Below are 11,993 nucleotides of genomic sequence, written 5' to 3'. Positions count from 1 at the left end.
TTTCAAATCATTAATCAGCACATGAAAATCATGGATTTGAGACGTTACATCTCTATCCTCTCTCATATGGAACTTTAGAAAATTCCCAATAGCATATTTCTGAGTACCAGCATCCTCTATTATGTATTTCTTGTTCAAACTCTCCCATATATCATGTGCATTCTTATTTGAACAATAAATATCAAAAATCTCATTGGACAAAGTACTCAAAATAGCATGACGACATACCTTATTCCCATTGAGCCAAGCAGCTTGATTTCTTTCGAAATCATTAGAACCCTCCACGGGTGCTGTATCAGTGAGATACTTTGCATAGTTGAGTACATCTAGGGCTGTGAACACCCTTTCTCTCCATCTCTTGAAGTGTGAACCGTTGAAGGATTCAATCTTTGACACATTAGGTAAATTGCGAGCATTCAGTAGAGGTGCAGCATCTCTCATAGACGAAGTTACTTCCATGACTCGCACTAGTTTCTTTGATCGGCGTGGTGTCAACAGTGTAGACATCTTGTTCTTTCCTTAAGATTGTTGTATGCGGATAAAAGAAAACAATAGAAGACAAGGACGAGAATAACGGTAATAGCCAAGGCGCTTATTAGTCAGTCATCGTCCTTCCAATGGTGCGAAAGATTTCGATGCCCTCTTCCTCAATGGATTCAATGGTTAACGAGCATCGACTTTGCACTAGAAACGGGATTCAATCTAGAAACGGCAATATAACTTCTCTTTGCACTAGAAGAAGAGAAGAAGATTTAAGAATTGAATATTAACTCTTCTATGGTGGAGAGGTAATCCACTACCCAATGGAGGCAACGACGACTCTCTCTCAATATAGAAGTTGCAAAAGCAAAACCAAGTTTAGGCAATTGGTAATCCACTACCCACTAGACAAACAGCCCAAGCCCAAGCCCACGACACGACTCGGTGCGGGGCGGGCGGGTGTGGCTTTGGGTGAGTCCTCCCTCCTAACACAAAAGCCTTTGTACCCTAAGGGCACGCCCTTATGTTAGAGGTTCACCTCATATACCTCATTTCCTAGTGGTGGTTCACCAATGTGGGACTAAACAACACACAAGTATTTGAAATACACATGAAGATTCCAACACAATCAACACTTTCAATTGTGGCGCTTGACTTGTTCTGGGAGCAGCCGAGCTTTCACTGTTAAGTGTCATTCCAATTTCCAATTTCCAATTTCCAATTTCCGATATAAACTAGCATTGCTTTCACTGTTAAGTGTCATTCCAATTTCCAAGCATAATAAGAGAACTCCTGTGTTGCATGGGTACGGGACGGAGTGTCTTGTTTGGACACAAAATGCACGATTTGGACACGGGCGACATCGAGAATTAGGGTCTGTTTTGCTTGTGTGTCCGTCCCCGTTGTCCGTCCGGGACACCTGCACGCGATCTGAGGAAAATTAGGGCGTACCCATGCAATAGAGGAGAACTCACTCCAGGAAAGGAAAACCCAAGAGTGGTCCAATATGGAATATATGGAATAGGAAGGGAAACAGAATGAGAAAAATATCTTGTTGTTGTCTATTTGATAAACTCAGAATGAGAAAAATATCTTGTTGTTGTCTATTTGATAAAGTTGGAAAATGAAATGAAAACCTAGGAATGGAATCAATCAGGTTTGTTATTTGTTAGGCAAAAATTTAAGAAAAGAAACATCTTTTTCATGCAACGTTTCATTTCTTTCACTTTTCTAATACTGTTTGTTATGCAAAAGTTAGGAAAAGAAAAAGAAAACAACCATTATTCTTTTCTTTTCTGAGCCACAAAACCAAAAACCTTTTCTTTCCAAAATTTTCTTTCCCATGAGAAAAGACCCATCCTAAACTTTTCCTTTCATTTCCATTCTTTTCCACTAAAACAAACGCAGTCTAAGAGTGCATTTGTTTACCTGGAATCACATTTGAGGAATGAAATTAGTTAAAATCCTTGGTGGAACACCCACTTTTGGGCAGTTTGGGAGGTTTGGAATCCATTAGAATTGGATTCTAAACATACCCCATGTTCTTTTACGAAGTCTTTGAGAGACAAATGTTGATCCAACAGAACTATGGATATGGGAATATGGGAACTATGGACTCACAATTTATCAATGGCGTCAAAATCTACCACTTGCGCCAAAGATATCAGGGTTTGTATATCTTGTCCGCTCTCACCCAAACAACCACATTTTGGTTCTCTTCCTTTATTATTCTCATCAACCATTAATTTTACTGGTACGTGTTCTTTCTTCAATTATTTTTTTTAATTTTCTTGTTAGGGTTTCGATGGTATGATTGGTATCATCATATATATGAGATCTTTTAGATTGATTTTTTTGTTTCATTATCATGTATATACAGAGCACCAACTAGGAATTGAACAGCTTCCAATTCAAATCTATTTCTAATTAATTTGTAATTCCAGTTGCTGGATAAGCCTAGCAGCATCGGCTTGGAACGCTGATGATGCTGTTCAAGTTGGAAGTCGTCGAGGAGTAATTAGATGACTCCATGCCGCCATTGTTTTGGTTCGAGATTATCCTTCATTCCATTAAATTCAGCATCCTAATCTTCTTTCCAACTATACCCTCAAATCATATATGAAACCAATTTTAACCAAAAATTTCGGAGAGTGTTTTAGCCATTTCACTTATTCTAATACTATGGCGTCTCCATTATACCCTTAAGTGGAAATATAACCAACCATTTATAAACAGGCCAATTTAGACATTTCACGAAATCTCAAAATCAGGCAGCGACTCTTTTGGTTAAGATTGAATATTAAAAAAAGTGAGTTCAATCTGCTTACCATTTCCACAATACAAATTAGATAGATGTGAATATGAGTTCAATCTGCTTACCATCTGCACAATAAACCAATTGACTTGCAGACTTAGAGCATCTCTAGGTGGCAGTATCACCTTCCAAATTTTTTAAATTTGCTTCTAAAATTCGATTTTTTTTGAAATTCCAACTCTAGGTGAAAACAAATTCGGTCGCATCACCTGTCCAGCCGCATTCTTGTTCGCAAATTTGGCATTTTGGATGCGGATGTGGAGCGACAGTAGTAATGTCGAGCGCCATTGCAAATGTCGCCACAAATTTTTTTTTACTTTGACCAGCACCACGCGCTAGTGGTACTATCGCGCGATTTTTTTTTTTTTTTTTTACTTTTTCAATTTGGTGCGACAGTGGAAATGTCGCAAGAGTTTTTTTTTCAACTTGTGGACGACAGTGGTAATATCGCGCGATAGTATCAATGTCGCACAAATTACCCATATTCCAAATTTGCGAATAATATTTGCGACGACTTTGCATCCAATTTCTCCAAATTTCACCTTCAAATTTGAAGGAAATACTACCACCACCTAGAGATGCTCTTAGTACTGTACATTTATATATAAGAATTTTCGTGGAAAAGATGGTAAAAATGCTGAAAGTTTAATTGAACAGAGCAAGAACAACAAATTGAATCAAATACTACTGCCACAAGTGAAGAAGCTAGCTGTTTATCATTATTACATCAAGGACCTCAGCCAGCTAAATTACATCCTTGTGCAATTGAGCTCAGGTTAGCATCCAGCATGTAATGCAGCCTGTGAGACTGATTGTCGTACTTCAGCAAAAATGGACATAATATTATGCATGGTTACGATATAATTTTACACAAAAACTTTGCTTTGAAGGAAGATTCAAGAAACATTTTGCATGATGGGGACGATTACATTTTACTTCTATACAGAGTCTTAGATAAGTTCTATATTACATGAAAAACTATATGTAAACTATACACCAACACAATCACACGAGATTGAAGAAAATCTGAGCCCCAACTGCTTCTGTATCTGCCTCAGGAACTTTCTGTACAAAAAGCATACAGCTTATGCTATACATTCTGTCTGCAGACTGGGCATGAGCCATGTCTGACAAGCCACTTGTCGACGCAAATTAAATGAAACATGTGACCGCACCGATGCAAGCTCCTCACAGTTTCTCCGACGTCAATATCCTGCTAGTATAAGAAGTTTAGGATAACTAATAGTAACTGCAACAGCAGATTATTATAGAGTCTGATAGTAATACCTGCAAACATATTGTGCAACACATGCTACAGCCAAAAGCTGCCTTGCTGTCATGAGTGATCACATGATGGGGTAATTTCTTTAGTGACTTCAATGACAAACCTCTAGATGCTACTTCATCATATGCAGTGTATACCCCATTATACCTTATGTTGGCAACGCTAACCTATTCATTTCAAGACACTAGAGCCAATATCAGGTCTCAAGAATACTTCTACCATACTAGCAAATTATCATAAGCAAATCATAGTATAAAGATATCTGAAAAACACTGAATTGTACAAGATTACCAAAACAAGGGAACGAGGATGCAGGTTTTAGAATTACGTAAAGCACAATAAACAAATTGTGGGGTAAACACTAGTGTTTTCTCTGACATGAAGACAAGTGGATTCACTTATCTCAATGTTTACGTACTAAAGTACTCCCATCTCTAGGCCTTATCCTGACAATTGCTGTAGAAGGACCCTTGTGAATCAATCAATACTTGTTGCAAAAACGGTAAAATAGAATGGCTTCTCATTAACAATCTAGAACTTCTTAAAGACCCTATTGCATTCCATTGTTCACATCTTTTTATGGACATTAGAAGAGGGGCGTTATTAAAGAAAGCGTTTGTTTTTCATGCATCCGACTATCAAACTTTGGAGTTTGCACTGTGATCTGTCAGAAATTCAGAATCTTTTTTTTCTTCCTTTTCTGACAAGAGATGACCTGCCAAAAGTTGACTATCAACATAAAGATAACTATGTTACTAGTCTTTTGTTTCTCCTATCATATATACAAATGGGGTAAACTTAGTTCCATTTTTTTTTCTTGAAATTTTTCTAGAGGTGAGGTGCCTGTAACCCCTCTCTTGGACGTAACAGAAGATTAAAAACAGTTGAACTGTTGCAACAACAATAAATTTTTTACCGGGTATAAAGAAAAACAATAATACTATTTTCTATGAACAATATGTTGTTTTTACAAGAGATAACCTGCCAACGGTAGTCTGTGAACACTGTGGGTACAAGTTGTTCCCGTACTAAGCGGCCATGGAGAAGTTCCTCTATGAAGTCTGCCTGAAAGGGTAAAAGACCAAACAGACATACAAATTAACTTACAGAACTAAAAAAAGAGCACCCTTTCTTCTTTTCCTCCAAAGCGAGTGGGAGGTGAATAATCGAGAAGCATCTAAAAAAAGGAAAATCTTCTCTAGCTAATATTTACATGAAACTCTAAAAGCATCACCAGTGGAACTACCATTTTAGTTATAGGCCACATAGATGTTTTAAGAGCATCATAAACGCATTGTTAAAAACGATTTCAACACATTTCTAAATTTTGTTGCGACACCTCAGCGTTTTTAGTCGATCAAAATTTCTAAAAACAAGTCAAACACCAGCGCGTTTTGGACAAAATTTGGCTTTTTATTTCGGACGGAATAATAGTTGTCTCGTTCCAAATTTAATTTGTTTCAAACGGCAAAAGTTGTCCCATCCCTGTTGAAACATTTTTTTTTTTAAAACGCGCACATTCTCAAGCTTCGTACCATTTCCCATAGGAACAACGGGATAAACTCAAGCCCCATCCCTTCAATCACCAAATCAATATTCGTTTTTCAACCAAATTTCTTTCTGTTTTTTGCAATTGATCAACGTCATCGAGCTGGACGTAAGAAGAGTATTCTGCGTGGGTCGGGGAGTTCAAATCCTCGGAAAAACGAGGGTGAACTCGTACTGGAAAATGATTTTAATTTTTCACGGAGATTGAGTATTGTTGATCATCCAAACAAGTATGTTTACTTACTCCGTCAGTGTTATATAAACACGAAACATGCTTGTTTGGATCGGGAGCCAACGTCAGATGATCAACAATACTCAATCTCTATAGAAAATTGAAATCATTTTCCGGTACGAGTTCACCCTCGTTTTCCCAAGGATTTGAACTCCCCGACCCACGCAAAATACTCTTTTTATGTCCAGCTCGACGACATTGATCCATTGCAAAAAACAGAAAGAAATTTGGTTGAAAAAAAAATATTGATTTGGTGATTGAAGGGATGGGGCTTGAGTTTATCTCGCTGTTCCTATGGGAAATGGTATTGGAAGCTTGAGAATGCGCGCGTTTTAAAAAAAAAAATTGTTTCAACACGGACGGGACAATTTTTGCCGTTTAAAACAAATTAAATTTGGAACGGGACAACTATTCCCGTCCGAAATAAAAAGCCAAATTTTTTCCAAAACGTGCTGGTGCTTGACTTGTTTTTAGAAATTTCGATCAACTAAAAACGCTGAGGTGTGACAACAAAATTTAGAAATGCGTTGATGATGCTCTAAGGAGGGAAAAAAACCCATTCTTATCATATGTGCCAATGCTATTTGGTTTTTATTGCTATACTGATAAGTGGAAGGTGAAACTTTAGCTGTCCATTAATGAATTTATTTTTTAAAACAATCACACACATACATAATGTTGAACTTATATTTGTCTTTTATGTCCAAAATAGAACGGATATACTTTTTCCATCCCAATATTACTGTAAACCTGGCCATGTTTAGTTTAGAAACTAGCAATTACTAACTTTAGGCACCAATTGAAGTAAATTACCAAATTCGTTGATAATAAGGGGATAGCAATGAATTATACTAATGCATTGATGATGCACTGACCAATGCATTCCTAAAAGTGATTGCTATCTCTTGTTTACTAAGAGCATCATCAACGCATTTTCATTTTTCGTTGTGACACCTCAGCAATTTGTGGATTTCAAAATTTCTAAAACCATGCGAAGAACCAGCGCGTTTGTGCAAATTTTGATAAAAAAATTTGGACAGGAATAGTTGTCCCGTGCCAATCTAAAGTTTTTTTACACGGGAATAGTTGTCCCGTCTCCTATTGAAACACATTTTATTTAAAAGCACAAATTCGCATCACAAGCTTCCAGTAACATTTCCCCGCAAGAGCTTTAGCGAGATAAACTCAAAACCCATCCCATCTTTAATTGTTTTCCATGTGTTTTTAATTCCGTAGAATTTTATAAGATGTTTTGTGTTTTTATTTCAAATTAAGTTGTAATATTTTTCATTTCTAGTTGAGTTGATTTGTTTTTAATTTCAACTTATAAACAAACATATTTTTTCAAAAAAATATACTTTCATTAAAACAAAATACAATTTTATTTAAAGAAAAGCATACACGTAAACAATAAAAACAGATTACAACATAAAATTTAAATAAATTAGTACGCTAAAACATAATATAATACCACTCAAGTACACGCTCAGGCCCAATTGTACAATTTTTGCAAATCCTCTCAAATCGCTCAGGCCCAACGGTACAATTTTTGCAAATTCTCTAAAATCGTTCAAGCCCAACGGTACAAAATCGAGAATGTTTAATTTTTTATTAAAAAAAAAAATGCTGGATGGCAAAAGTAGTCCCGTCCCACTCTTGGACGGGACAAGTTGTCCCGTGCAAGACATTTCTATATTCTTGACGAATTTGGTTTCAGATTTGACAATTTCGAAAATGAAAACGATGTTTTGATAGCACGTTGGTGATGATAATTGTCAAATAAATTGTCAACTGTCACATTAGAAATGAATTATAGCATCGCGTTGATGATGCTCTAAGACAATTTATTTGGCAATTATCATCACCAACGCGCTGTCAAAACATCGTTTTCATTTTCGAAATTGTCAAATCTGAAACCAAATTCGTCAAGAATATAGAAATGTCTCAAGACGAGACAACTTGTCCCGGCCCAAGAGCCGGACGGGACTACTTTTTGCCGCCCAAAGATTTTTTTTTTTTTTAATAAAAAATTAAACCTTCTCGATTTTGTACCGTTGGGCCTGAACGATTTTAGAGGATTTGCAAAAATTGTACCGTTGGGCTTTTGTACTATTAGGCTTTTGTACCGTTGGACTTGAACGATTTGAAAGGATTTGCAAAAATTGTACCGTTGGGTTTTGTACCGGGGCCCTGGTACTGTACTGAAAGTGGTATTAGATTATGTTTTAGCATACTAATTTATTTAAATTTTATGTTGTAATCTGTTTTTATTGTTTACATGTATGTTTTTCTTTAAATAAAATTGTATTTTGTTTTAATGAAAGTATATTTTCTTGAAAAAATGTGTTTGTTTATAAGTTGAAATTAAAAACAAATCAACTCAACTAGAAATGAAAAACATTACAACTTAATTTGAAATAAAAACACAAAACATCTTATAAAATTCTACGGAATTAAAAACACATGGAAAACAATTAAAAATGGGATGGATTTTGAGTTTATCTCGCTGAAGCTCTTGCGGGGAAATATTACTGGAAGCTTGTGATGCGAATTCGCACGTTTTAAATAAAATGTGTTTCAATAGGGGACGGGACAACTATTCCCGTGTAAAAAAAATTTAGATTGGCACGGGACAACTATTCCCGTCCAAATTATTTTACCAAAATTTGCACAAAACGTGCTGATTCTTCGCATGGTTTTAGAAATTTTGAAGTCTACAAACTGCTGAGGTGTCACAACGAAAAATGAAAATGCGTTGATGATGCTCTAATGATTTGGAAATTATTCATCACCAACTCATTACCAAAGTGGTTGTTAAAGATAGAAATTGCTACTATCACAACTAAAAATGGTCCGGGTTATAGTACTTATTGGGACGACAAAAGTTTCACCGTCGTCCCATTTTGGACATAAAAGACAAGCAAATTTAATATATGTGCATTTGTAATTGTTTTGAAAAGAAAATTTAATGGACTAAAGTTTAGCCTTCCGCTTTTTTGTATCGCAATTAAAAGCAAATAGTGTTGGTACATAGGATGGTAATTGGGTTACACCACTGGTGATGCTCTAAGCAAGCATTACATGAAAAGGTATATCATATACGCACTCAAATACTCTTTTGGTGCCAATCTACTAGAAGAGTAGAAAGAGTAATATGGTGATCATCCGAACCTCTCACCTTCCGAACGTATTTGCTTATGTACCTGTCACTCTCCTAATCGAACTGTTGTAGCATTTACTGAATCCATTGGATTTTATCATCTCAACGAAACTACTGCTCTATGGGTTATACTCAAAATGAAAAGAAGACTACTAATGCATCTAATCATTTCATACCTGGAATACTTAATTTTAGATGTTCAATAACTTAAACATGTGAAAACTTCCAACTCAGATTTCTGAAACCAGAGCTTGCACACCATAAGGAAGAAAATATACAAAAGATAAATTCTTAAAATTTAAACACCAACCATGGATGGTGAGCTTCGTGGACTAGATCTCTCTGAACACCAGTACGAACGAGAAGCCTCCAAAACTTCCACAGAGAGGACAGCTCCAGCAACAGCACCAAGTCCAGCTCCACGAAGAACTCCACTGTCTGAAGCACGGCCGGCTAATGCACCAGTTACTGCACCTGTGAAAGCGCCAGCTGTATGGAGCGTAAAAACACACAAGGGAAAGATATGAACAAGCTGATAGTTATGTAGCACATAAATATTAAGCCCTTACTGAACACCGACATTAAATATTCCTCAGTACCACCCAAAAAAAAAGGATTTAAGAGCACCAAGTGGTCAAGTTCTATTTTGTATTAGACAAGTAAATATTACTACAATTTTAAAATAGACAAGTAATCCCACATCAAAATAGATGTTGGCTGGACATGTACAATCAAACTATACTTGAACAAGCCAAATGATATCCAATGGTGCTTAACAAGATCTGAGTATCAGAACCTCCAGAAAAGTAAGAGTGATTAGTCATAATCTTTCAATGCCCTATACTTAGAACAAGTTAGAAGAGCACAAACATGTACACGAATTACGACAATGCTTTTTTAAACAGGGGTTTTCGACGATTTGTTATAATTCTACTGCAAAAATTTGAATAAAATGATAACAATAATAATAAAAAATGTCACAAGAGAACACTTGACGAGAACCTTTGGATGTAAAATTTTTTAATCTTGAAAACATAACAGCACTAAATAATACTGTGTCGAAACTTTATTCATGTATTTAGGGCCAATTAGGCTTGAATAGTAGGTCAACTTGTTGACAAAATTCATCGGGTTCAGGTTCAACTCAGCCATCAGAAGCTAAAAGTAAGCAATGCCCTGGAACTTGGAAGTAGAAATTATCTAAGATACTTTCAACATTCCCTGAAATCTCCTCCCTCTCCCAACAACTTAAACGCCAACCTTTTGACCAATGCGTTAGCTAGACTGGTTGGACTTCCGAGCAGTAATCCACTGAAAGATGTAACCATCCAAATATACCATAACTTTGTAACTTAAAGTGTTGCATACAATGTGAGTTTGCCTCCTATACCAAATTATGAAAATTTGTGACTGATGAATTATGAACACTTTAATTTAACCCATTAAATATGAGAATGTGCCCTCTTCTAAACAAATTTAGGAACACAATATGTCTACTGATATAAAGAGGTAACTAACTAATTAAAAAACACTAGGCAAAAGTTCATACAACAGTACGTAGAAGGAACTATGAGAACCGTAAGAAACTACCCAATTTTAGGAGAAACACAAAGCTACCACTCTAGAATACAAGATTTTTGTAGATTCCATGACAGAATAATCACTTTTACTTCTTAAAATTTCTCAATAACTACAGTACTACCAAGCATTCCTAAGAGAATCACCAATCATCCAACTAAATGAGTAAACTAACACAAGTTAGCGAGGGAAAGTCTAATCCATCACCATCATGAACTTCAAAACGCAAATTTGAAGTGGTTGGATTCAATTTTTCCTACTTTAACAGTTGCGTTTTTTTCCTAATTTAATAGGATGACTAGTGTTACTCTAAGTTAACCACTCCATAACATCCACCCAGACCTCCAAAGCATTTCATTCCAAACAATACAATTCCCTTAAAGTAGTAATTTCTATCAATGTTTACACAAAGACCAATTTTAACTACAATAGTCAACAACTAGTTATAAAGAAATTACCTAGAGCGAACAATCCAGTGAGAGTACCAGAAATAAGAGCTAAAATCAACTTGGGCAGTAAACTCCCTCCTCCATGCTCAAACCGCCCTCCATTTGAACTCGGCCCAGACACTGAACCAGACGAAGAAGAAGCTCTACCACTACCACTACCACTACTTTGATGTAAACAGAAACTTGAATGTCTATGATGACATCTTCCATTACAAGTACAATAACTTTGAAGTACCTCCATTCCTTAAAAAGAAGTGATCTTTAACTTTTTTGGGTTAGCTAGATTTAGGGGAGAAGGGAAAGTTGTTGAGCCATGAATAGTGTACCTCAAATTTAGGAAAAAGACTTTGGGGTTGGGGCACTAAATTTTAACGTAGAAAGAGGAAGAGTGTGTCAACTGTTTAACTTCCAACCAAATCATGGTTTCTTTTTACCAACTGATTTTTTTAGGTCCTGTATTGGGCGCCACTAAAATTAGATTGGGCAGCATCCAGTCCAAGCCTAAACAAAAGCCCAAACAAAAATTAGATTGGGCAACATCCAAATTCCTAAATAAACAAAAAGCCCAAACCGACCCCGACACCACCCCGCTAAAAATTAGATTGGGCAAAGATCCAAATTAAAGCCCAAACAACAAAGCCTAAACAAAAAAGCCAAATACCCCCCGCCACTAAAATTAGATTGAGCAGCATCCAGTCCAAGCCCAAACAACAAAGCCTAAACAAAAGCCCAATACACCCCCCACCCGCGCAAAACCAAATCACGAAATCGGGAAAACCCAAACTAATCGGTCATCTCTCTCGCGAAAAACCCTTCGAGCTTTTCCACCTAAATCGCGAAACCAAACCTTTGTTTTTGAGTTTGATTATCAATACTTTCTACTCTAATAAGGAGATCTTTCTTCGTGAACTCATCAGTAAGTTTTCTTCTATTGTCTCTTTTCATAT

At 36.3% G+C, this 11,993-nt stretch overlaps 1 protein-coding gene across 2 annotated transcripts; it reads right to left on the bottom strand.

Annotated features, from left to right (window-relative positions):
- Nucleotides 1-3,612: 3,612 nt before the first annotated feature.
- LOC147522372 (NEP1-interacting protein-like 2) lies at nucleotides 3,613-11,522 on the bottom strand. 2 transcript variants are annotated; one of them, XM_086593147.1, is made up of 5 exons: nucleotides 11,056-11,522; nucleotides 9,330-9,508; nucleotides 5,061-5,144; nucleotides 4,082-4,246; nucleotides 3,613-4,007 (listed from the first exon to the last, which is right to left on the bottom strand). In XM_086593147.1, exons 1-5 carry the CDS (start codon nucleotides 11,285-11,287, stop codon nucleotides 3,885-3,887), a joined length of 783 nt encoding a protein of 260 aa, XP_086449273.1. In that variant the 5' UTR covers nucleotides 11,288-11,522; the 3' UTR covers nucleotides 3,613-3,884. The 2 variants fall into 2 exon arrangements, with proteins under 2 accessions (XP_086449273.1, XP_086449276.1); XM_086593150.1 differs by having other exon boundaries at nucleotides 9,330-9,493; nucleotides 11,056-11,433.
- Between the last annotated feature and the right edge of the window lie 471 nt (nucleotides 11,523-11,993).

The sequence above is a fragment of the Coptis chinensis genome, chromosome 1, assembly GCF_015680905.1.
Source record: "Coptis chinensis isolate HL-2020 chromosome 1, ASM1568090v1, whole genome shotgun sequence".
Lineage (NCBI taxonomy): Eukaryota > Viridiplantae > Streptophyta > Magnoliopsida > Ranunculales > Ranunculaceae > Coptis > Coptis chinensis.
The sequence above is the reverse complement of the archived record's forward strand: the minus strand, read 5'-3'. Positions and strand labels throughout refer to the sequence as shown.